The sequence below is a fragment of the Telopea speciosissima genome, chromosome 4 (assembly GCF_018873765.1).
Source record: "Telopea speciosissima isolate NSW1024214 ecotype Mountain lineage chromosome 4, Tspe_v1, whole genome shotgun sequence".
Lineage (NCBI taxonomy): Eukaryota > Viridiplantae > Streptophyta > Magnoliopsida > Proteales > Proteaceae > Telopea > Telopea speciosissima.
In genome coordinates this window covers 11,574,884-11,601,315 of record NC_057919.1, presented here as the reverse complement: position 1 = coordinate 11,601,315, position 26,432 = coordinate 11,574,884, and the positions used below count along the sequence as shown (strand labels likewise).

Here is a 26,432-nt window from a genome sequence, read left to right as displayed (position 1 = left end):
GTCGATTGGAGTTCGGGAGAGAGATGATTAGTTAAGCAAGTCTATATAAATGAAAAATAACACTGCACAAAAAAAGGCCCAAAAAATGAGAAATTATATAAGAATGTTTGTTGTTTTAAACGCAACAAAATCAGGTCAATTGGAGTTTGAGAGAGAGAGAGATGGTCAATTAAGCGAGTCTATACAAACGACAAATAACACTGCATAAAAAAAGCCAAAAAAAAATGAGAACACATTTAAATTGGAAAATGCTTGCCGTTTGCCATTTTTTCCTATATGTTGAGAAACAAACTTAAAAATACTGTTTTAAATACATTTTTGCTAACTATGCGGTCATCTCATTTTCCTTGCATAGAACATCATCACTTTAGCATTTTTGCCTAAAGAAGTAGAAAGGCTTGAATGCACTTTTTAGACATCTCTATGTAAATCATCATTTCTAAATTCACATCAATTTTGATCGAATCTGATGCGTCCCTCAAAAATAAAAGTAATAAAATAGGGAGAGAAAAAAAATTGTTCACGCCAACACTCACTTTGTCTCTTCCACCTAGGGATGTAAACGGATCAGATTCTGCTCGGATAGTGCTATATCCGCATCCGCATCCTATTAGCTTTCGGACGAATTCGAATAGTGCTAAACTGATATGGACAAGGATCTGGATCGGATATTTTATCCGTTTACATGTAAATATAGCTTTTTGGATAGCTATAGCCTATCCGTATTCGCATCCGTTTAGTTTTCGGACGGATTCGAATAGTACTAAACGGATACGAAGAGGGATATGGAAACGGATTTCGGCTATTCATTTACATCCCTAATTCCTTTACCTCGCTTTTCCTCTCTCTCTCTCTCTCTCTCTCTCTCTCTCTCTCTCTCTCTCTCTCTCTCTCTCTCTCTCTCTCTCTCTCTCTCTCTCTCTCTCTCTGCATTTCATTTTATCACCCCAAAGGCGCTCATAACAATGATGAACGGATGTTTGAAGATTGAAGACTATGGCAAGGTTTTATTGTGTGGTTTGTGAGATTTCTCATAACTATGAAGACGTTGGAGATCTTCCTAGTAAAATGATCAAAATGCCTTTAGGTTTAGAACAGGTCCGACCCACGTAAGGAATTGATGTTAACAAATAACAATGCTACAATGGCTGGACCAAGACAAGCTCATTAACCCAACAACATGTCTGTTCACTTGGCAAGACAAGAACAAAGCCTTTAATAAATAGACTAATTGGAATAAAGATTAGTGCTGGCCTGCTGGGGGACCTTGAACTTAAATATGTGGTGGATCATGCTTTAAATTAAAAAATTTTGCGCAGTCCTCATGCATTCACAAACCACCCAACCGATGTTCCACTAAAGGCTGCAAGAGTGGAGAAGGAGACAGTACATGAACCACATCAGATGCGAAAGGGACCTGTGAAGAGCACGTACCTACATTTCCTAATTGGCCTTCTAAGTTATTCTTGGCAGCTTAAAAACTCAAAATCTACTACACAATAAAGTTTTTGCTTTACACCACTCCTGATGGAAGACCCGGATTCAATGGCGGAGTATTTATGTTCTTTACCTGCTTTATTGTAAAGATGAGTAAGCTTTGGGGTTTTTCGTTTTAGGGTTTCTAGGAGAGAGCAGTAGCGCCGTTTTGGGTGTTCTTGAGAGATCTCCATTGTAATTTTTCTCCGATTTGCATAGTAAATTGTCTTCGTCTTTGCCCGTGGATGTAGCACACCATACTGGTGTGTGAACCACGTTATATCTGTGTGTCCTCTTGGTCTGTTCTTGTTTCTTTTCGTGTTTTTTGTTGGTGTTTGCTCTAACAAAATATTTTTTTGGGCCAAGTAAGTCCATCTTATTGGATGTTTTGGGCTGGACAAATCCATATGTTTATTCTAGGTTTAGCTCGCCCTATTTTACAACATAATGTAAGGGAAGAGTTCTCTCCTTTTTCGCGGAATGGAAAGATTTTAACTATCAACTACAAGAGATATCTAACCACTAGGGAGGGAGGACATGCGCTTCAACTGACAAACCACCAGCAACCAACTGACCAAGCAGTTTTTTGCGACATGATTCTAGTTAAACATTGACATTCTATTTTCTCTTACCATAATTGTCCAATTGCGGAAATGAAGTTCATAGGAAGAAAACAAAAAATACCCCTATTCCCTTTCTAATGCCATGTTTGGTTAAGAGTATAGTAATGTTGTTATATTTAGTGTACGTAGTATTAAATCTGATGTGAGGGATGTGGGTACGTAGTCAATGACCTAGCAGGGATTATTAGCTTAAAAGAGATCCATCAAGCGGGAAGGGAGGGGGGTGGGGTGAAGATGGGAATCCCAACCCCTATCATCACAGAGGAGAAACCTAAGGCCTTCCCTCCGGCATGAAATGGGTAATAATTAATATGGGTTTTTAAAACTCCGATCAGAATCAGAAGAATCGACCAATTCAACTAGGTCACCATTCCTGATGGGCTTGGATAGGCTCATAGGCAGTTGTTTATAATGACAATTACTAGACCCATCCAGCAGGAAAGCCAATGGGGGCCCATTTGAGATGCTTGCAAAGCATTTCCATATTAGTCACCTCTATCGATGGCGGATTCAGATCCTCTACTGACAACGATGGATTGACAAGATAATAACAGCAATAACACTTTCCATTTAAACAAAAAATAGAATAAAAATTAAAAATAAAAAGTACAATGGCACTAAGCCAGTAACCAATAGAGAAGAGGAAGCATTGCATGGTGGAAGTGTCTGGAACTGTGGAATAACAGTTGGGTTTTGGACATTGTTGGGGTTGGGGTTGGGGCTTTAATTAATGTAATTAAGGGCATTTGGGTTTGTTGCCGCGGGTGGTCATGGTGGCGTAGCAGGGACAGGCTTCATAGTTGCCGGAGGTGCCCGGAGGTACACATTGACATCGGAAGCAGCAACTCCCACATGACCTTTTGCAGAGTCGAGGCCTCTTCGATAGCTGACACCTCGTTGCACATGCCGCCCCACAATCTGTACGTATTTTCCCAATATTAATTAATTAATTAATTAGATCAATCCACATATGCTTCGAATTCTAAATAATTTTAGGGAAAAAGAAAAAAAAAACACGCAAGAAGTAAAAGATTTACCAATGGTCTTAGGAAGTGTGGTCTGTGCGTTGCTGCTCTGCTGCAATTTAAGAAGGAATAAGAAAACAAAAACAGAGACGACGAAATGCTAAAAAAAAAATTAATAAAATGTTAAGAGAGTTGTGTAAAATTACCAGTTGGTGATCAGCCTGAACATCGACATGGAGAAGGTGAAGAGAGAGGACAAGTAGTAGCAAAGCAATAAGAAGAACCCTGGTGGTTATAAGAACAGCCATAGTGATATAGTAGTACTGGAGAATTAGAGGAAAGACTCGATCGATCAGAGAGTAGTTAGTGCGTGACAGGAAATATGAAAAGGGAAAAGGTTTGTGTTATCAAGGAGAGCCGTGCGCTGACATGATCGAAATGGAGAAGAATATGCTCTGTATTTATAGCAAGACCTCACAGTCATACATAGAGAGAGAGAGACACAGAATGGGAGAGAAGTTTAGGCGTATGCGAGGGCGGGAACATTCTCACCCTCCTCACGTACGCGGAAGCTCACCTTTTTAATAAAAATCTTTTTTTTCTGAGTTGGATCCAGAGTGGAGGAACGAGATACGAGAAGGAAAGAGAGAAGCTTTGCAACTGGCTCAGTGGCTCTTTCTTGAGTTAGCTATCAGAGACACACTAAGTTGTTCTATCATTCAATCAGGCGTTTGTTTTTAATATTTTAAAAAAATATTAAAAAAAAAAAAAGCAAGAAGTTGGATGGACCATGAATGGATAGATAGATGATAGATGGTCATACTCATCCATCCCCATTCCTTACCTGGATTTGGATCCTCCGGAGCGTATCCGATGGGCCGTAGTGCTCGAGCATGCAGCACAATAACACATAGGTAGGGTATTGGGCTGCATACCTAAGCATTGTGGGCCATTGGATGTGCGTTACATTCTCTATCACGCGCTATAAAGGAGCCCAACACTTCCTTACCTATTTTCTGTCTGCCTTTTAATTTAATCAGCCTCACAATAACTAAGATAGGATATAAAAAAAAAAAAACATTAATTCCCATTTCCATTACTTTTGTCTTTTATTTTGAATCTTTTATTTTTCATATTTTTATTTTCATCTCATTTTCTATCCCTCTTTTTCAATCTCTTCATTTCCCTATTTTGACAGAGTTTAGATCTCAGTTTTATCTATTTTGTTTGATTGAATCCATGTAGTAGACTCCAATAAATTGGGATAAGACTGAATTTATTGTTGTTCTTGTGAGTGCCCCTGAACAAAGGCCAAGGTGTACTAGAACAGCCACTTCCAACAACACCACACTAATGGGCCCCCGACCTAAATAATTGAGGTCAAAAGCAAAGAACATACATCCGTCATGGGCCGATGAGGCCATCAATTCCCAGCTGTATTCCACCAAAACCAGCTGTCTCTGAGTAAGAGATACAGTGGTCCCTCCATTCCATTTTGATTCTGCCCTTTTTCGTTTCTTTTTTTTTTTTCCTTTTTCTTTTCCACGTAAAAGACTATATAATTAATTAACCTCTTCTCCTACCCAAGGAACACAAACACACTCTTTGTATTGTATTATATTCTTTAGCAACTCCCAACCAAGTGAACCAATATGTCATCTACTTCATCTAATTTATATATATATATATATGCACGTGCCTGGGCTATAAAATTCTTGGCTTGGCGGCTCCGTTCTCAATTCTTCACTTTTTTAGACTTGAATACTTTCAATCATATTATCGTAATCTAATCTTTAAGCTAATTAATCCTTTTCATATCCTCATTAGTAATGTAATATATCTAATAAATGGAAGGTCCATGTCCACATTAAACAAACAAATTAAGAAGGTTTTGAGCGGTCTCTAATCATAGACTTCAATCATTCAACGGGTTTAATATAAACTGGATTGAGCACAAACACTATGAAGAAACAAAAAAGAGATAGAGACAGTCGATAAAACCTACATGAAACACTTCATACCAACTTCCCCTCCCCATATTATTAAAAACCCAAAAAAGAAAGACAGAAACACACACACACATGCTCCTTTGACTCCTCCCTTGGTCCTTTTTTTTTTTTATATATATTTTACTATTTTAGGATGGAGGGAACTGGAAAAGATCGAGTGATGGAGATAATTACCCTGTTTATCTGAAAACGTTTTCAAAACAGGTTTATCAAGTGGGTCAAAAGTGGTTTCTTAGCACAGAAACGAAAAAAACTGTTCTATTGTTTCTCAGCGTAGAAACAGCAGTAAGATTATCAAGCGGGCTCTAAGCTTTGACTACTGCACCTACTACCAATTTGGCTCGCTTCCAGCCATGGCGGGAGTTGGAGGGTCCAACCCAACAAAAACACCAAAAAACAAGGGTAGTTTTGGTCATTTCATGGGTGGGACCCAAGTGGGCTCCCCTATGAAATGACCATATCCCCCACCCCCTGTTTTTAGGTGATTTTGCTGGGCTGGAGCTTCCAACTCCCGCCACGATTGGAGGAGAGCCAAATCCACCTACTACACAATCAGACCCTTATACCTGAACTGTTCATCATGCATTCATTCTTTACAGTAATATGTATGTACAGTAATTTAGATCCTCTATTGCCAAGCTGCTTGTCCTGCGTCGTGCTACACAGACATAGCAAGGTACATAATGACCATCATATCCCCGCTTGGACAGGATTTTAGAAATTTTTTTTCCCCCTCCTTTCCCTAAAGTTTCTTTTAGGCAAAAATGGTAGCCTAAATGTTCACCCCCAGAGTCCAGACCAGACCCTATTTTATGGGGTATCCTAATGTGATGTGAGCAATGAGCTCATCACAAGTGGGATGCATGGGTAAGCGGAGTAAGACCATCAGACTTAATTAGCATTCATGAAATTGTATCCCTCGGTGGTTACGTCAAACAAATTAAGCATTTCAATAAACACTACTAATAATACCAATGCCACATTTGTCACCCTACTCTCTCTCTCAATTACGCGGAACCTCACTTTGAATAACAAATCATTTTTCTGAGTTGGATCCAGAGTGGAAGAAAGAGAGAGAGATAAGCTGAGATGAATTGCCGCTGGTTGAACAGTGGTTCCTGGCTTAGTGCCTTAGTTAGGTATCAGAGACACACTAGTAAGCTAGTAAGGCAAAGAGGCAATACTGGCGGGGCGGCAGTGCACATCCGACGGCACAACAGAGGCCATGTGTGCCATGTGTGGCACTTGGCCTCTGTTGTGCTGTCGGATGTGCAGTGCCACCCCGCCGGTACTGCAGAGGATCCTGGTCCCAAACACACTCCTGTTATTGGCTTATTATGTATTGTATATTCTTCAGTAGCTTCAGCAACTCCCAACCAAATGAACCAATATATCCTCTACTTCATCTTATCATCTTTGGTAAAATTAAAAAGGATAAAAAAAATTTGGGGCGATGCTCTCTGCTTGGGAGCACACAGGGGGGACAGGGCGCACCCAGACACATGGGGCAAGAGCTGCGAGACAAGGCAGCCATTTCGGTCATTAGGGGAGACGGGCTGGTCATTTCACCCACCCTCATGTGTCTGGACACATCCTGCGTCCCCAATGCAAAGAATATTTTTCCAAAAAATTTATACACAAATTAATAAATCACAAATGGGATGTCTCTCTTGGATCTTATGCGGCATGGGGTTGAGTGACCATTGTATTGCGCTCAACTCGTAGGCCGCCACGTGGAATTAATGCCAATCCAATGGTTGGTAAATGGAAGCAATTCAAAATTCAAAAATGTCAGACCGCCATCTACTAACCATTGAATCGACATTAATCCCACATGGTGACCTGTAAACTGAGCGCAACACGATAACCGCTCAACCCCAGGCCATAGAGGATCCAAATCCCTTCCCTAAATATATATCATGATAGTGTGTGAGAGAGAACTCACGTTGCCGTTGGATCACTATCATCACCTAGTCATCCACTCATCTTCAGCCTCAGTGTCTCCTTGTGAAAATCAAGGATTAACTTATCCCATACGCCCTTCCTCATTCCTCACCAAAGAAAACACACACACAAAAGGGAAAAAAAAAGTTTAACTATATATGCACGTGCAGCTATAAAATTACGGGCTCTGATTCTTGGCTTGCCGGCTCCTCTCTCTCTCTCTCTCTCTCTCTCTCTCTCACAGTACTTACCCTTGTATATTTAATCATCTTTTCTTATTCTAATATTTAAGTTCTAATAAATGGAGGTCCATGTCCCCATTAAACAAACAAAAAAAGGTTTTGGGTGGTCTCTAATCATTCAACGGCCTAAGAAGATGAGAAAAGTTTCATAGATAGATGGTGTACCATACGACTGAGATGAATAGTGATATTTATATGATTGGCCTGATAAGCAATTCTTTTTTTAAGTTGAAAAACCAAATCATCTTATCCACATGGAAAATAACATCAGATGTTCCACCCACAGAAAATGTTATGTAATGGGCTAGCTGCTAGCGTACATATTACTTGGCTATGCTCTACTTAATTGAGTTCATCATAGCCCAAAAGCAGCTCTAGGGGGAGGGGGGGGGGAGGGCGAAGAGAGGCCAGAAGGGTTGCCTTTTTCTGCCACAAATATGCAAACGAGGAGTTGATCTCCTTGACCTCCTAGGAGGATGCATTTTAATTGGCAAGCCACCGACCGACCAACCAACCAAGCGGTTGTTTGCAAGCTGACTCTAATTAATATTAACATTCTATTTTCTCTTACCCTAATTGTGCAATTTTAAAAATGATGTTCATAGGGGGGGGGGGGGAAATACCCCTATTCCCTTTCTAATGGCATGTTTGGTTAAGAGTAATGTTGTTATATTTAGTGTGTTATTAAATCTCATATGAGGGATATGAAACAGGGTCGGATTTTTTAAAACCCTAGCCCAACCCTAAGTCCTCTTAACTCAACCCAAGCCCAATCCGGCCCTAAATCGGGCTGAGATATCATAGCCCAAACCCAACCCAACCCTGATTGACCCTTGATTTTTGCCATTTACATCATCTTATGCATTAAAAAAATGAGACACATGTGATTGCGTATTGTTTTGTTTCATACTCAATTGACCATTAGATTTTTCTTTGGGTTAAAAAACTTAACCCAATCTTAAAATTATAAATATTTTCATTCAATTGTTAATTAGCCTTTTTTTGGGTAAATCAATAGATAATTACATACTAAACAAAAATTGCAAAATGTAAACTTTAAATTGTAAAGCATAACCTAACACAAGGTCGGGCCGGACTGGGCTTAACCAGAGGCCTCAACCCTGGCCCTGTCCGACCCTGACCCAAGATCTAAAAATTTCAACCCTAACCCACCCTCAGTTAAAAAATCTAACCCAGGCCCTGTTCGGGCTCAGGGTGGGCTAGGGCTGATAGGGCCAAACTTACACCCCTAGTACGTAATCAATGACCTAGCAGGGATTAGCTTAAAAGAGATCCCTCAAGCGGGAAGGGAGGGGGGCTTGAGGGGGGTGGGGTGAAGATGGGAATCCCAACCCCTATCATCACTGAGGAGAAACCTAAGGCCTTCCCTCCGGCATGAAATGGGTAATAATTAGTATGGGTTTTTAAAACTCCGATCAGAATCAGAAGAATCAACCAATTCAACTAAGTCACCGTTCCTGATGGGCTTGGATTAGATAGGCTCATAGGCAGTTGTTTATAATGACAATTACTAGACCCATCCAGCAGAAAAGCCAATGGGGGCCCATTTGAGATGCTTGCAAAGCATTTCCATGTTACACCCATATCAATGGCACAACGATGGATTGACAAGATAATAACAGCAATAACACTTTCCATTTAAACCAAAAATAGAATAAAAATAAAAAATAAAAACAACAATGGCACTAAGCCAGTAACCAAAAGAGAAGAGGTAGCATTACATGGTGGAAGTGTCTGGAACTGTGGAATAGCAGTTGGGTTTTTGGACATTGGTGGTTTTAATTAATCTAATTAAGGGCACTTGGGTTTGTTGCCGCGGGTGGTCATGGTGGCGTAGCAGGGACAGGCTTCGTAGTTGCCGGAGGTGCCCGGAGGTACGCATTGACATCGGAAACAGCAACTCCCACATGACCTTTTGCAGAGTCGAGGCCTCTTCGATAGCTGACACCTCGTTGCACATGCCGCCCCACAATCTGTACGTATTTTCCCAATATTAATTAATTAATTAATTAGATCAATCCACATATGCTTCGAATTCTAAATAATTTTAGAGAAAAAGAAAGAAAAAAAAAAAAACATGCAAGAAGTAAAAGATTTACCAATGGTCTTAGGAAGGGTGGTTTGTGCGTTGGTGCTCTGCTGCGATATCCGTAAAAAAATAGGGGTTATTAGTGAAGAAGGAAATAAGAAAACAAAACGTTAAAACAGAGAAAAAATGCTTAAAAAAATGTTGAGATGGAGTTGTGTAATTACCACTTGATGATCAGCCTGAACGACATGGAGAAGGTGAAGAGAGAGGACAAGTAGTAGCGAAGCAATAAGAAGAACCCTTGTGGTTATAAGAACAGCCATAGTAGTACTACTGATAGTATGGACAAGCAGAGAATTAGGAAAGAGTACTCTATAACTATGAAAAGGAAAAAAGCTTTGTGTTATCTGAAATGGAGAAGAGATTGCTCTGTATTTATAGCTAGACACACGACCCTCCACTCTCAGAGTCACACACAGAGAGAGAGAGAGAGAGAGAGAGAGAGAGAAAGTCCACACACAGAATGGCCGGGAGCGAAGTGTAGGCGTATGCGAGGGCTGAAACATTCTCACCCTCCCTCACGTACGCGGAAGCTCACCCTTTTAATAAAAATCCTTTTTTTTCTGAGTTGGATCCAGAGTGGAGGAGAGAGAGAGAGAGAGAGAAAAGCTTTGCTTCTTATAGGGGTCGAAAATGATGATCTAATCTCCTGTCCAAACATATCATCTAAGTGGGGTTAAATCATTATTTCTGCCACTTTATGAAAGGAACTGAACAATTATACCAAGCAGAGAACCGAAGAGGATCATTCTGTCTACCTCTTAATTTAATAAGCCTCACAATAAGTAAGATAGGATATTTAAAAAAAAATTATATTCTCATTTCCATTACTTTTATCTTTTATTTTGCATAGTTTATTTTCCATTTTTTTACTTTTCATCTCATTTTTTATCCCTCGTTTTCAATTTCTTCATTCCTTTATTTTGACAAGAGACTAGATCTCAGTTTTACTTACTTTCTTTGATTGAATCCATATAATCGACCCCAATAAATTGGGATAAGATTGAATTTATTGTTGTTGTTGTGAATCCCCCTGAACAAAGGCCAAGGTGTACTAGAGCAGCTACTTCCAACAACACCACACTAATGGGCCCCGGCCTAAATAATTGAGGTCAAAGGCAAAGAACATACATCTTTCATGGGCCGATGAGGCCATCAAGGCCCAGCTGTATTGTACCAAAACCAGCTGTCTCTAAGTAAGAGATACAATGGTCCCTCCATTCCATTTTGACTCTTCCCTTTTTCTCTTCTTTTCTTCTGTAAAAAACTATTCTCCTACTCAAGTAACACAAACACACTCTTTGTATTGTATTCTTTAGCAACTCCCAACCAACCAAATGAACCAATATATCCTCTACTTCATCTTTTTATATATGCACGTGCCTCGGTTATAAAATTCTTGGCTTGGCAATGGATTGATTATGCCGAGAAGCGAGAATTCTATAAAATTTAAACTCTCTCTCTCTCTCTCTCTCTCTCTCTCTCGTGTTTCGGTCCTCCACTCTGGATCCAACTCATAAAAGGAATTTTTCTTTAAAGTGAGCTTCCGCGTACGTGAAGGAGTTTAAGAATTCTCTCTCTTTCTCTCTGTGTATGACTCTGGTGGACTGTGCAAACAGGGGACCACCCAGGAGGGTTCTGGGTCTATAAATACAGAGACCATTATCTTCTGTCTACATTGTAGTCTCCTGCCCACACACACGCACACACACACACACAAAAGTGATCTCATGGCTGTTCTTACCTCCAGGGTTCTTGTTATTGCTTCGCTACTATTTGTCCTCTCTCTAGATCTTCACCTTCACCACCTCGTTCAAGCTGAACAACTGGTAATCACAACATTTCGTCGCTCATTTACGTTTTTGTTTTGTTTTCTTAGACGTCTTCATTCACTAATATACTTTCTTTGACGGATATTGCAGCAGAGCGCCATTAATGCACAGACAACGACCATAGGTAACCTTGATTTAAATTTAAGATGTGTTTCTATTGATGGTATATTTCTGATCATAAAGAAGAAATCATGGAGGAGGATCTAATTAATGAATTAATATTGGGAAAATGCAGATTGTGGGGCGGCATGTGCAATGAGGTGTCAGCAATCGAAGAGGCCGAGACTCTGTCAAAGGTCTTGTGGGAGTTGCTGCTTCCGATGCCAATGCGTACCTCCGGGCACCTCCGGCAACTACGAAGCCTGTCCCTGCTACGCCACCATGACCACCCGCGGCAACAAACCCAAATGCCCTTAGATTAAAACCCTAACACACAGGTCATTTTATTTGGAAGCCAAGAAGGAAAAACAAAAATTGAATTTGAGTCTCTTCTCTTCTCTTCTCTTCTCTTCGCTTCTAATCAGTACTGTTATTGCTGTTATTATCATGTGTGTATGGAGATTTGTTCTGTTTCATGTTGTACCAAAGCCCACACCGGGCACACCCTTGTTTTTGTCATTTGTATTTTTAATCAATTTTTTTTTTCTTTTTTAGTAAACTGTTTTTAATCAACTTACAACCTTATAGTGCTCCTCCTACCACAAAAATTAAAGGGAGAGGGCCAAGGATCAAAAATCCTAGAATCAGCTTTGGATTCAGTCCCCAAAACCTTAAAATCGGACACTCTAAAATGGCCAGAACCAGGATCGATTTGATTCTCATTTTTAAAACATTGGAGAGGATTCTCTATATGTAGAGGACCGAACCAAAGAGGTGCGATGGAAGGACAACGAGATCATTTCAAGTAACAGAGAAAGATAAAAGAGAGGGTGCTAGCTAGCCTAGCATACAACTCTTCCCTGTCGGCTCATAGAATCTTTTCCAAAATTAATTGGCGATAGAAAATATTTTGAGAAGGGTCAATCAGGATTAGCAAAAACGGAATGGCAAAAAAACTGGTACAGGTTTTAAACAATAAAAAAATCCAAACAAAATATCAAAAAAATAAAAAACGGATGGTACAGGTTTTAAAGGTGAGAAAAAAAAAGGGTACTATTCTCATAAAAATTGAAGAATGTTTACTCAAATTCCTACTTCTAATGTTCAAAACAACTGTAACATCCAAAATTAATCCATATGTATTACACAACGCAAAGTGAATTCCAAAACATGTCATCTAATATCATTCAAAATATATCATCCAATGTCAATTCCCAAGTCTTGTTGAGCAATGATGGTTTGACTATGGTGTTGTTCATGTTATCAACTGCCAAAACACTCACGGAGTGATGCTTGATCAGTTGGAGTTGGGAGTCATCGCTTTAAAACTCTTTTCAGTAGATGCATCAATTTATAGCTCAATTTCGGGATTTGTGGATTGACCTTTAGTTGAAGGTGATATCATGAGAAATGTAGTTCTTGAAGTCATCTTTACATTGGCGAAAGAATCAAGTCGATTGGAGTGAGAGAGAGAGAGAGAGAGAGATGGTCAGTTAAGCGAGTCAGTACGAACAACAAGCAATACTGCATTAAAAAAACAAAAAGGAAAACGCATTTGAAATGGGAATGCTTGTCGTTTGCTGTTTTTTCTTGTATATTTGGAAAACAAACGAAAAAACGCATTTAAAACGGGAACACGTTTGTTTTAAATGTACTTTTTACTAACCATGCAGTCAACTCATTTTCCTTGCATAGAACATAATCAGTTTAGCATTTTTGCCTAAAGAAATAGAAAGGCTTGAATGCACTTTTTAGACATCCCTATTTGCATAATCACTTCCAAATTCTCATCAATTTTAATCGAATTCGATGCATCCCTTAAAAATAAAAATAATAAAATAGGGAAAAAGAAACTGTGGCCTACGTCCATACTCCCATTAGTCTAGCTCTCTCTTTTGATATGAAAATACATCTTTTGCCCCTTTGTTTTGAGGAGGAGAGAGATAGACATATGGGAGTGACAGAAAACTACTCCCAATAAACATACTAGAGAAAGAGAATGCTATCTAGCGTACATGATATGCTCTCTTATGCCCACCTAGAAGGGCAAGCAAAATGACCATTGCATCTCCGAAAAATTCTACCTTTCCAACAGGGCAGACTGGCGGAGGAGTTACTTTACTACATAGATATTGCAATGAATGCAAGCCAAGGAGATACTTTTCTACATAGATACTGCAATGAATGCATGGTCAATGAATTCAGACATCTCAAAATTCTCAATCTCTCGGTCCCACCGCCTCCTTCCCCAACACGGAAAAAACGAAGGGGTTGCTGTCAGGCTGCGGGGCCAATGGGAAAGCCACATGGCATCTGAGTGGAGGGGCAAAGTGGTCATTTCATGTGGCATCTGAGAGGGTCATAAGGTACATTGCCTGGCGGCATTCTTTCCCCTTAAAAAATATAAGCATGGGAGAATAGAAGGCATGCAAAATTTTTTTATCTTTTTTTTTCTTGGGAAAAGAAGGTTGCCATGCTGCGTGGTCTCCGTGCTAGTGATTCCCCTACTCCATCTTTTTTCGGAATTTGGATCCTCTACTATCCAGCTGCCCAGCAGGACCGTACTGCCCTGACATAAGACTACACGAAATATCCGCCATACCCCTACCCAAACGCCTTGCCCGAGTGTGAGGTAAGACAGTAGTTGCACGTAACCCCATGTCTAGGCAGCACGATCCTGCCGGACAGCTCAACAATAGAGGATCTGGATCCCCTTTTTTTCACCCCCCTTTTAAGGGAAAGTTTTTTTTGGTTTAAGCATTTCTTGTAGCTTTTGAGTTAAGGGCGTTAACTGTTAATTTTAAACTGAATCGAAAGCGAACATTTAAAAATGTATTGAAAAAAAAAGGTTTGATTTAGATCTTGAATCTTGAACTTTTATTTGGTTCGTTTGGTTTCGATTTTTTACTAAAAAAATATCAGTTTGAACCAAACCAAATGAAGTATAACTTGCATATATCAAACCTAAACCATATTAAACCTAAATTAAAGGCTAAAACACAAGTTCATCTTCCACCTTCGTCTTTGACCATCGGCTCTCCTCACTTTTCGTCTACAATTATGCACTTCTGCATGTTTCGTATTTCGTGCCTTCTTCAAGATCAGTTCAAGACATCCCAAGTTGAGCGCCCCCCCCCCCCCCCCAACTCTCTCTCTCTACATTTCATTTCGTCACCCCAGAAAAACTCATAACGATGATGAACAAATGTTTGGAGAACTTTCTAGTAAAATGACCAAAATGCCTTTAGGTTTAGAACAGGTACAACCCACGTAAGGAATTGCTGTTAACAAATAACAATGCTACAATGGCTGGGCCAAGACAAGCTCATCAACCCAAGAGTCTATTCACTTGGCAATCAACTACGAATCTACCCACTGGAGATATGTTTCTTGCTTAAAATTAGCCACTTCTAGCATATGTGCCCAGACAAGAACAAAGCCTTTAATAAATAGACTACTACTAGGAATAAAGATAGTGCTGGGGGACCTTGAACTTAAATATGTGGTAGATCATGCTTTAAATTATAAATTTTGCCCAGTCCTCATGCATTCACAAACCACCCAACCGATGTTCCACTAAAGGCTGCACGAGTGGAGAAGGAGACAGTACATGAACCACTTCAAATGAGAAAGGGAGCTGTGAGGAGCACGTACCTACATTTCCTAATTTGCCTTCTAAGTTATTCCTGGCAGCTTAAAAACTCAAAATCTACTACACAATAAAGTTTTTGCTTTACACCACTCCTGATGGAAGACGTAACACAAGTTGTCCACCAACAAGACTGCAAGAAGGAAGAAAAAACTAGAGTATTAAGAATCTGTACTCTTGGAGCTCAAAAATGACAATGGAGACTAAATGAGAGCAGAGGTATCTTTCTGGCAAAGCTAATAACCGACCTTTTGACGTAGTAGTAACAGAAATCTGCTAGGATGAAAGTTTGGACAATTTCAGAGAGGAGAACCATGGAAGGCCACAATCCATATCCCAAAGCTGTAAGTAAGCGTCCTCTTGTATCCAACACCTGGTATAGCATAGCCAAAAGAAATTAGCTGTATATTGTAAATAAAATCAGCCTGTTGCAGTGGGATGGACTGCCAAAATACAGTGATTAACAAATAAGGAATTCCAAACCAAACAAGGTGGCAAGAGTAGCAGGGAGACAGATTTTAGGTCAGCACGATCAGACCTGGAGGACCCAATGAGCACAGCTCAAGAACCTTGCAACTCCCAATGCAAATACATAATGAGCAGTAAATGGTTCAACGATCTGTGGGGGTTGGGGGGAGAACATAAAAAAATGGGTTATCAAAAGTAGAACAACAAAATTTGGGGACGGAAAAAGAAACATCTCATACACACATGCTCTACATACCACCAAAGCATACCTTTGTGTTCTGCATGACACGCAACTGGGGAAGCACTGAAACAGCCTCCAAATATACGCAAAAAGCCCAGCAAATTCTGTTTAAAATATTGTGTGATGTTGAGGGATGAATAACTAGAGCTAATAGAGCACAAGGCACCACCTACATGCAAATTCAAAGGTGATGTGAATCAATGAGAACTATCATCAACAATACATTAGCTCAATAAATTCAAGGCACCACCCCAATTTTCTTCTAAAATTTGGCCACTATTGTCCACACAGCAGTAACATATTTTGGACGTGCATCAGCATCTGAATACATTCTTTTGAAGTTGCAAACACAAGATATAAAGTTGTTTCTTTGTACTAAACAATTCTATGGTCACATCCTATAATATGACTGTATAGATGAGACTTTAAGTTTGCAAAGGTCTCACATATCCATGTACTAAAAATAATATATGACTTCGGAGTTCTCACCAGGTTTCAGCAAAGAAGCAGGAAGCATATAAAGGTCATTATGCCCTAATATTTCACAAAACAGAAAATAGAAACTGCAAGGAATCTGTAGCCCAACCAGTACAGTTCTAGAAATGCACGACACATTTAAGCAAAGCATTTGGATGAAGGCCATTATGTGATGCAATCTGAAAATCCAGATTAAGGATCTCAGATGCAAGCAGGCTCAATAATCAAATCTGTGATCAAATCTGAGATAAAAGAAGCAACTGCGTTGTTAAGGGAAGAAATCAAATTGATGGAAGGGGAGGGAAGAGAGATGAGATTGATCTTCTTGGGAGGAAGAAGAGATAAGAAGATAACAGAAGAGAGGAGAAGAGATCAATTTTGAGATACCAATCCCATATGCACTGCTCAACAGCACCAAAAGTCCAAAACTCTTACAAAAAAACGCATATTCTTTACTCAAATCATCTCTAATTGATGGGGGGATGTATTACATATATATAGACCTTCTACAATCCCTAAATCCCTAATTTGACTCATAAAAAGACACCTAATCACTCTAATACATTCAATAAAGTAAATTAACTCAACAGAATTCTATCTAGCTATTAAGTATCCTAATCTAACTCAAACACTCAATTTAACTACTAATCCGGTGTACTAACATTATCCCCACTTTATGAGCATATAAATAAGGTTTCTTGTATCAATAAACCCAAAAATAAGAAGCTCAAGGTCCATAGAACCCAACCATGGGGCCAAAATAAAGTCTTCAGAAGCCCGATTGACCCAATAGGACAATCTTTACTGCATCATTATGCCTCAAAGGAATGCCTGACAGTAGAGGTGCAGAGAAATTTTGCAGGGAATCAATAGCCCAACAGCCCCAGCCAACAATACGATTTCAGACTTTCAGTGCAAATATGTAATAAATAACCTTTTCTAATACATTGTCGTTTATTAAATCCCAAAAAAATTTCCTGCAGTATAATATATTCAAGTGTTTATTAGACTGAACAATAAAGACCCACAAGCAACAAATATTACTTTCTTTCCCATTTCTAAGCCACGTGGTACATGGAAACATACAGAAAAATGTGTTGCCACAAGCAGTGTAATGCATAAGATAAAACTGCTCCAATGTTGCCTAAAAGTGAGCTCCTTGTAGCATAACATAGACTAAAGGGAAACAGCATCAAAACCCCAAGAAAAATATATTACTTTCTTTGTCATTCATAAGAAATGGTACACTGAAATACATGTGCCCACCAGCAATGTATGGAAACCAGAATGGTCCTCAAAGTATTTGGGCCCACCATTCAACGTCCCAACATTGTGAACAGTCCCGAATGTTTCAGGATGTCAGACTTGCCATCAATACGGAAGAATGAGAAACTGGTGTGTGTGTGTGAGTGAGTGAGAGAGAGAGAGAGAGAGCATGGTAGGGAAGAATTGATCACCCGATCCACCCCCACCCCAAGCCGTGATTTGGATGAATTCAATGGCCCAAATGGCCAGAAAGCTGTTTCTCTGGCTAATCAATGACCTAATGTTTCTTTATCAAGACCACTCCAATCATTTCCCAGGTCATTCAGGTCTACCATACAACAATCCAAACAACTTGAACAGCATCAGACCAGCAATCCAGATGCTGTGCCAACATTTTGTAAAATCACACAAGCATGTGCGTGAATATACACACAAACAAAAAGCAGCCTTGGAATGCTGAATAAAGGCCTCATGTACGTGGAAATATAAAAAATTTCTACGCAACTGATATACCATCTTGCAAGCCTCTACCAGAAGAGCTAGGACAAAGCAAAATGTTAAAGCAATACTAGCAGCAGGGGATCCAAATTCCCTCTTATAAGGACTCCCCACTTTACCCATACAAGAAGTTCATAACTGGATCGCATGAATCAAGGTCCTCAGTTTTGTACAATAAGGGACAAACTGGGCCAACAGCCTTTGTAATTTAAGAAAAAGAGAGAATGATGCGTGACCTAGCCTTTCTGAAGTACATAATTTGAAATGGGAGCCTTGGGTCGGAGGGCTACCGCATCAATAGATAGGCCTGGGGCAAATAAGAACCAACCTGTTTAAAAAGGCATGCGAACCAATAGCACCTCGTTTTTATATTCCTTATTTCAAATTGGGAATTGAGGAAAGAAGAAAAAGAATGAGGCTATGGGCATTGGAAGTTTGCTTCACCATTAATGCCAAGGTGAAGGAAATGATGGGGATGGTAATTCAAACATGTGATCCACTTGTCCATATTCAGCTAGCTTCAGCAAGCAACAAAGTATATGGGCCTAATATTAATGAACCACTGGACTTTGGAAGCTTTTGCACACAGACACACAGGCAGACAGAACCACTGGAGATGGGAGAGGTGAAGCAGGTGAGGGGAAAATTCTGATCTGTGTCTTCCCATTTCCTCCAAGCCTTTTGCCTATGGAAGTCATATATACGTAACCCTTGAATTGCTTTAATAGAATCCAAGGGTTTGTAATTTCCCAGACCTGAATATGGGTCTGGGTCAAGAGATTGCCATTTGAAATATAAGTCAGCAAAAGATAATATTGGGCTTTATTTGGTTTCTGTTTTAGGAGTAAAAACCAAGATTGTCAGTTGTAAGTTTTGTATACAGATGATGCAAATCCAAACATCCGCAAATAAAACAGCCCTAAGATTAGGCCTTAGTTATTTTTAATCTTAGTTTATTTTCTGTTTTCCATACTTAGTTTTTTAGCTAAGTGTTTTTTTTTTTTTATGTTTTAAGTTGAACCAAACTGGTTCAACCTTTGGTTCAGCTTTGGTTCAGTTTAAGTTATGTTTTCTATTTTTATTGGTCCTTAGAGGATCTTGTATTGCTATTGGTCCTTAAAGGATCTACTTAGCTTGTATTAGGGTTTGGGCCTTTGGCCATCTTATTAATAGTTAAGAGAATCATGGGAGGCTGCCCACTTTTGATTTGTTAAAAAATTGAATCAGCTTTTGCTGTTGTGGCTGCTGCCATGCTCCCTTTGTGAGTGTTCCTTGAGAGTTACTGCAAGAAGGCTTTGTGGATCTCAAGGTGAAGGAATCGGTGGACTCCGATTGACTCTTTGCATCTGTTCAAATCGGGAGGTCTTGTTCAAGCTCATCTTCAAGCTGTTGTCTTGCACTCTTTGCAAATCAATAAGTGTTTACAGTTTTTCTGCAATTTCTTTCTTAAGATTTAACTTCTGTCCATCACTTCCAGCCATCAGAATCCTTTCATCTCTCAACCACAGCTCCTTCATATCAACGCTTCCACTGGATCCTAAGTTCTGTCCCATTTCCTTCCCCAAAATTCACCACCTTCTCCTTCCCCAAAAATCATCACCTTCTCCTTCCCCAAAATCACCACCTTCTCCAACCAAAACCCTAGATTTCCACTCAAGCCATTTCCAACCACCCAAACATCACCCAACCTTGGCCGAGTGCTGTTCTGGGAAACTCGATCCAAACCTTGCATCAAACCCTCCATTAAAAGCCCTAAAATCTTCATGTTCTTCCTCAAAACCTAAAATCCGAAACCCTAATTTTCTGATTTTTAATTTCTTATCCAAATCATTCCAAATCTGGTTTATTAGCCTCCCCTACACCTGCCTTGCTTTACTACATAAAAATCAACCCCCAATTCCCCAATCCTAACCCTAGTCTTGACAAATTTCCCCAAATCAGCCCCTCCAAACCAGTAGCTTAGCAGATCCAGTTTTACATGGCTCCCAGTAGACCCCTTGTCTATCTAGGACTACATTAATTGGTATCAAAGACATGGCTGAGCATGGCAACCCGATTGTGGATCCAACACTACCACCCCCACCTGATCCTATAACTGTTATAATGGAGATGCTCCAACATTTGAGTGAAAAGTTGACACGATTAGAAGAGCCAAGGGTTACTCCTAGAAGGGACATCAACCATCCTCTTGACGAGGACAGATTTCAAGTCAATTCGGTGGTACAAAGAGAAAGACAGCTTGCACCTAATATGGACAACAACAGTCCTCTATTAGAAGACAGATTTCAAGCCCATTCTGAAGTGCTTAGAACCCTGGGCAGAAATGAAAAATACAGAGAGAGGTACAGAGATCACATTGAAGACAGGAACAGAAGATACAGAAGCTACAGGAAACATCATAGACCTCCAGAGGCATATGAGTTGGTAGACTTTGATGGCAAATCAGGTCCACATGTATTTTGTGATTGGTTGATTGCTTTAGATGCCTATTGGTTGATTGCTTTAGATGCCTATTTTGATTGGTATGATCTACCTGAGTCTAGGAAGATAAGGTTAGCTCATACTAATCTAGTGGGGCCAGCCCGTGAGTGGTGGAGAACCATTGAGAGTGACATGGAATATGATGATATTGCACCTACTACATGGACTGAAATGAACATGAGTTGAAGAAGAAATATCTACCCAAGCATTTTAGGGCTGATATTACCAGGACCACTGGAGTAGTTGATGTCAAAGATGTCCGGGATTGTTTTGAGAAAGCATTGAAGGCTGAAGAATTATTGGCTGCAATAGAAGGTTTGATTCCTCTATTGTCAATACCAACAAAGCTTTTCCAGCATTCAAGTCTACTAATAATGGTTACACTCAAGCTGAAAATTCTGCTGCTGGCTCTATTCGATTAGGCCATTCTGTTGGTAGTTCTTCCAGCCCTACAGCTCCTCCACGTGTTGATCATAAAGGTAAAGCTTCCATGGACAGCAATGAACCCCACAAGTGTTTCCATTGCAATGAAATTGGACACTATGCAAGGGATTGCCCACAAAAGCATAAACCTGTCACTGTGGCTGCAAAGGCAGATGAAACCCCTGATGATAACGATGATGATGCCTTAGTTGGTTACTATGAAGACTTGAGTGATGATGCTCGAGGTGTTCATGTTATTACTCAAACATTGATGGATGAAGTGGTAGAAGATGAAGAGGTGGTTGAGAGCATTCCACAAGAAGGCAACATTCAAGATGTTGTTCTTGAAGAGGTGGAGCTTGATGAGATAGCTATTAACATTGAAGACCCTATAATGATCGATCATATAGAGTTTGTGATGCCACCTTGGTTCTTTGAAGAGAAGGCTCCACGACTTGAAGACTTTATTCCAAATGCTCCAGCCTTACCAGAATTTTGTTTGGGAAGTGTTAAAGCTGCTGCTCACATGCTGTTTCCTCGTCATCACTGCAAAATTCGAGGACGAGTTTCTTCAAGCCAACACAGTACTTGGAGTCATACTGATGACGTCAAGAAGCTTAGCCCCGAGTTGCGGGAGTGTTTCATGGACTTCACCCATTCATCGGAGATGAATGTTTTTAAGTCTGGGAGAGCTGATGCAAATCCAAGCATCCGCAAATAAAACAGCCCTAAGACTAGGCCTTAGTTATTTTTAATCTTAGTTTATTTTCTGTTTTCCATACTAAGTCTTTTAGCTAAATGTTTTTTTTTTATGTTTTAAGTTGAACCAAACTGGTTAAACCTTTGGTTCAGCTTAGGTTCAGTTTAAGTTATGTTTTCTATTTTTATTGGTCCTTAGAGGATTTTGTATTGCTATTGGTCCTTAGAGGATCTACTTAGCTTGTATTAGGGTTTGGGCCTTTGGCCATCTTATTAATAGGTAAGAGAATCATGGGAGGCTGCCCACTTTTGATTTGTTAAAAAACTGAATCAGCTTTTGTTGTTGTGGTTGCTGCCATGCTCCCTTTGCGAGTGTTCCTGAGAGTTATTTCAAGAAGGCCTTGTGGATCTCAAGGTGAAGGAATCGATGGACTCTGATTGACTCTTTGCATCTGTTTAGATCGGGAGGTCTTGTTCAAGCTCATCTTCAAGCTGCTGTCTTGTACTCTTTGCAAATCAGTAGGTGTTTACAGTTTTTCTGCAATTTCTTTCTTAAGATTTAATTTCTATCCATCACTTCCAACCATCAGAATCCTTTCATCTCTCAACCACAGCTCCTTCATATCAACCCTTCCACTCGATCCTAAGTTCTGTCCCATTTCCTTCCCCAAAATTCACCACCTTTTTCTTCCCCAAAAATCACCACCTTCTCCTTCCCCAAAATCACCACCTTCTCCAACCCCAAAACCCTAGATTTCCACTCAGCCATTTCCAACCACCCAAACATCACCCAACCTTGGCCAAGTCCTGTTCTCAGCCTTTGGGAAACTCGATCCAAACCTTGCATCAAACCCTCGATTAAAAGCCCTAAAATCTTCATGTTCTTCCTCAAAATCTAAAATCTGAAACCCTAATTTTCTGATTTTTAATTTCTTATCCAAATCATTCCAAATCTGATTTATTAGCCTCCCCTACACCTGCCCTACTTTACTACATAAAAATCAACCCCCAATTCCCCAATCCTAACCCTAGTCTTGATCAAATTTCCCCAAATCAGCCCCCTCCAAACCAGTAGCTTAGCAGATCCAGTTTTACATGGCTCCTAGTAGACCCCTTGTCTATCTAGGACTACATTAACAGATAGAAACAGTTGAAACAGAAAACAATGGAGGTTCTTTTATGAATTTATAAATAATTTGTCCTGCATCAAGAACTTACCTACTTTCACACACACACACACACCCCACCAAAAAAAAAGAGAGAACGTGTTAAAAGCAAGTGGTTGATCCTCATACAGGGGTGTCCATCCGGTGACTGGTTTATTATGGTTCATAATTTTGTGAACTGCTCAACCATGCCAATAATTATAGGCTGTTCATAGTGTCAATGATTAGAGGTGTCATTCATTTATTAGTTTTCTAGTTCCACTGCATAAATAGCTACATGCTACCCAAGTTATTCTAGGATTTAATGAATATTCTACATCATCGACAGTGTTCTTGGCTTCTGAACACTTGATGCCAACAATAAGTAGAAAGGGGAAAATACACCAAAAAAAAAAAAAAAACCCCACACAATTCCCACTCCAAATTGAAAATATAAGCTTCATTTGTAAAACTTGTATAGAAAGAAAACACTTTCTATGTCATAGCATAATTATTTTCCATGCACTCATTTGATAAAACAATGAACATCATTGAGTATTTGAAAACCAAGATTCAGTTTTATAAGAATACCACGAAAATGGAAAAGGAGACGAAAGAAAGCTTACCACATAGTATATGGCGAAGTTGTCTTTGTCTTCCATGTAACTAGACTTCAGTTTAAAACGAATCATATAAATAACCCACAGCGTTGTCCCCAATGTAGCTGAATCAAGTAGCGTGTGTATATCATATTCCATAACAAAACTGCAGTATAACCTAACAGCTAAAAATATAGCTGTTAGTTCCTGCGACTTGAGTGAAAGTCCTGCAAACAGTTTGAAGAAACACATAAATAACATTAAAAAAATGAAATTACTAAGTGGCCAGATAGGAAATAAATATGTGACAATAAGAATAAAAAAATCCTACAACCTTACATCCCAAATGACTAGAACATATGGATGATAAGGACAAGAACAGTCTAAGGAAATTACTTGTAATCAATCATCCCCAAGGCATGTTGGTTCCCCCTCTGTTTTAGGAGAACAATTAGGAGTTACGCTCCTTAACTCCTTATGGACTATGATCTAGCAATTAAGCCCATGAAAGTCAATTTTAATTAATCATCTATGAGGCAACTCAGTTCTCACAAATCAAACTAAAATATTCAAGTGAAGTAACTAGGAACAGTGGCTGGATATTTAAGCCCAGGTAATTCCAAAAGTTCTTGATGCAGATCGATGGATGGATCTGCAAGTGATGGGCATAAGAGAGAGATTGAAGAAAGAGAAGAGATAAGGGGCTGTTCTTAGACTGTGAACAGTATCCAAGAATAGAAACTAAAAAAAAGGGAAGAGAGAGAAGAGAGGAGCAGAGGAGAAGAAAGAGGTAACAACCTCAATTTTCAAAATAAACTAAATCTTTTAACTAATCAAACAGTGAGGGGCTCTTAGCCATTACAACGTTTATATAAAAGATAGAAAATAAAATAAAAAGGAAAAAGTTTTCAGACAAACTAAAGCTGAACCATCTCAATCAAATTTCATCTCATCCCATACCATAAATGCTACTAAATTCCTATTCTTGATTCTATCCTTCCCAACCTTGCCACTAATTCATCTCAATATCCTCATCTCAGCTGCACTCATTTTGTGCATATGCAGTCTCTCCATTACCTAATATTCAACTCAAGAACAGATGGTCTTACATAAACTTGCACCTTAGTAATAATAATAAATAACTTTTGTCTATTGTGGGCCATAAACAGCATAGAGTTGGAGACTTGAAGCTGTAAGCCAGTTCATTTCAGGTTCTTAAGTTTCGATTGAGTAAGGCAAATTCAACCAACTTGCATGTTTTAACTACACAGGCAAATTGGCTAACATGAATCAAAGTATACCTAAATTTTCATGCAACTCAACCAAGTAATTGAATGCCCAGGCAAGTCAGCACCAGCTCAGACTAGCTTATCTGTCAGATAGGATATAATGTAGTCTATGCACTATCCAATCTGCCAAACATGGAGCATATGCAAAGAGTATTTACAGTAGTTGTATCATATCCTATAAAAAAGATTGATAGATATTAGTAGATAAAGGATTAAAAGTAGTAGTGGTTATAGCAGTCTTGCAGACTCTACGACAGCAGTAAGTACAAAGTTTAACTCAACCTATTTTGAACCTCTTAATGAAAATGAACTGAGCTTCTGATAAAATTCCATGTGAAGATCAAATATATTCAACTCCCTTCCCCGAGTAATAAAGGCTTTTACAGATAAAAGAGATTCTCATCTCTGTTTACAAGTGATTTCCAAAGACTCATTCACTAAAATCACCAGCTTTCTTTGAGCATGGGTTAAAGGACCTTTGGGCAAGGATCCATCATTACATCATCCAAGTTGTGCTAGCCTGCTAGTACATTCATTTTTAATGTTGCCGATACCTTGCCATACACTAACTTGGAAAGTGCACCAACTACCAACGCAAATTTTTGCAGATTGCCGGCCACCAGAATCTTTTGCTGATTCCCAGCACTTGGGGAGGGGGAAAAGGCAGTAAAGAATTTTGTGAAAGAAAATCTAGCTTAAAACTACCTATCCCTCAAAAGAGCCATTCCTCCACCTTTTTTAATTCAATTCTTTCATAAGTTTTTTCTTTAAAATGAAATTTCCCTATGGTATATGCATGGAAATCTTAGAGAAAGGTCCTTGTGCTCTCAATTCAACACAAACTCGTCCTTTTTGTTACCACCCAAACTCCACTATCCTTGTAGCAGACATCAAGGATAACCCAGATAAGCTCAATGTACATCAAGCCCAAAACAACCGAACAAGGATTTGAGTTGTGTAAGCTACATTAGCCACGAAAACCAAATATCACATTCCTTTTCAGAATCTATCAAGTAAAACCTTTGAGATCAAATAATGTGGAATAGGCAGAACCTGTTCTCGATTGAGAGATTACAAATCTACGATACCTCACAATCCCAAAGACGTAATAGCCAAAAAGCCCATATCCACATTCCTCCACTCACCCAACGATAAGAGTACAATATCACCGCAGGGAACAGAAGGGCCCAAGGGGAGGAAGAGAGGCAGGAAGCTAACTTTCTCTCCATCGTAACATCCAAATCTACGAAGCGTATAGGGAAGCTAAGGAGGGGGGGGGGGAGGTGAACTTTCTAAAGTACAAATCAACTAAATCCAGAACTCAAAACCGCCAACCCAAACGAATTGAAAAAATAAACCGCTCCATATAATAAAGAGGAGAGAAGGATCAAACAATCTCAAGCGAAACAATTAATAAGAAACATAAAAGAAAAGAAACCCTAAAGATAGATTTACCAGCGCAAGTCTTTTCCTTCATGAGCTTGTAGATGAGGACACAGATTCCGAGCGCGTGAACGGCTTCGGCCGCTACGAAGAGATTGTCATGATCGTGAACGATAAAGCGGAGGAATACAAGCGCAGTCATACCCGAAACAACGGCTAGGAAAGCCTTCACCTTCGGTGGCTGACGCTTCACCCATGTCGATACCGTGTGGATTGGCCTTCTCGGTGCCCTCATCTCGTTGTCTTCGCTAGGGAAGCAATGAAAGTTTAGCCTCCAAAAAAGCAAGCAAGCTACCAAGAATTCTGCTACCTAGTGCAAGAGGGAGAGGGAGGGAAAGAGAGAGAGAGGAAAGCGGAGCAGCGACGAGTTTTGCTCTGAGCCTCTGAGTCTGATGGGAAGAATTATTTGACCAAATTAAAAAACGTAAAAGGGGAGTAATCAGTAATGGGCATT

At 39.6% G+C, this 26,432-nt stretch overlaps 3 protein-coding genes and 1 long non-coding RNA gene across 5 annotated transcripts in view; 1 reads left to right on the top strand and 3 right to left on the bottom strand.

The window, feature by feature from the left end:
* Positions 1-1,457: 1,457 nt before the first annotated feature.
* Positions 1,458-26,324, bottom strand: LOC122658087 (ER lumen protein-retaining receptor erd-2.2-like). Its single transcript, XM_043852974.1, has 7 exons — positions 25,991-26,324; positions 23,274-23,473; positions 15,687-15,827; positions 15,488-15,568; positions 15,198-15,322; positions 15,006-15,082; positions 1,458-1,491 (listed from the first exon to the last, which is right to left on the bottom strand). The coding sequence occupies exons 1-6, from the start codon at positions 26,211-26,213 to the stop codon at positions 15,034-15,036; spliced, it is 819 nt and encodes a 272-aa protein (XP_043708909.1). The 5' UTR covers positions 26,214-26,324; the 3' UTR covers positions 1,458-1,491; positions 15,006-15,033.
* LOC122658088 (gibberellin-regulated protein 1-like) lies at positions 2,729-3,372 on the bottom strand. The gene is made up of 3 exons (XM_043852976.1): positions 3,271-3,372; positions 3,137-3,176; positions 2,729-3,017 (listed from the first exon to the last, which is right to left on the bottom strand). The coding sequence occupies exons 1-3, from the start codon at positions 3,370-3,372 to the stop codon at positions 2,836-2,838; spliced, it is 324 nt and encodes a 107-aa protein (XP_043708911.1). The 3' UTR covers positions 2,729-2,835.
* Positions 9,787-26,432, bottom strand: part of LOC122658086 (probable alkaline/neutral invertase B) — a 36,101-nt gene continuing 19,455 nt past the window's right edge. Inside the window, exon 5 of one of the 2 annotated variants that reach the window (XM_043852972.1) lies at positions 9,787-9,818. The gene's annotated coding sequence lies outside the window, so the exon portion shown is untranslated. The remainder of the gene's footprint in view (positions 9,819-26,432) is intronic. The other variant, XM_043852973.1, reaches the window with a different exon arrangement.
* Positions 15,252-15,575, top strand: LOC122658089. Its single transcript, XR_006332411.1, has 2 exons — positions 15,252-15,376; positions 15,451-15,575. It is a non-coding gene; the product is annotated as an uncharacterized LOC122658089 (long non-coding RNA).

What these genes read in the sequence shown, in the direction of transcription:
- LOC122658087 (XM_043852974.1), bottom strand. Translation starts at nt 26,213, where the DNA reads ATGAGGGCACCGAGAAGGCCAATCCACACGGTATCGACATGGGTGAAG. An exon ending in GAAGGAAAAGACTTGCGCTG is followed by an intron (nt 23,474 to 25,990) that starts GTAAATCTATCT and finishes AACTGTTTGCAG; the next exon opens with GACTTTCACTCAAGTCGCAG. An exon ending in TGTTACTACTACGTCAAAAG is followed by an intron (nt 15,083 to 15,197) that starts GTCGGTTATTAG and finishes TCCTTCTTGCAG; the next exon opens with TCTTGTTGGTGGACAACTTG.
- LOC122658088 (XM_043852976.1), bottom strand. Translation starts at nt 3,372, where the DNA reads ATGGCTGTTCTTATAACCACCAGGGTTCTTCTTATTGCTTTGCTACTA. An exon ending in TTCAGGCTGATCACCAACTG is followed by an intron (nt 3,177 to 3,270) that starts GTAATTTTACAC and finishes CTTAAATTGCAG; the next exon opens with CAGAGCAGCAACGCACAGAC. An exon ending in CACACTTCCTAAGACCATTG is followed by an intron (nt 3,018 to 3,136) that starts GTAAATCTTTTA and finishes AAATACGTACAG; the next exon opens with ATTGTGGGGCGGCATGTGCA.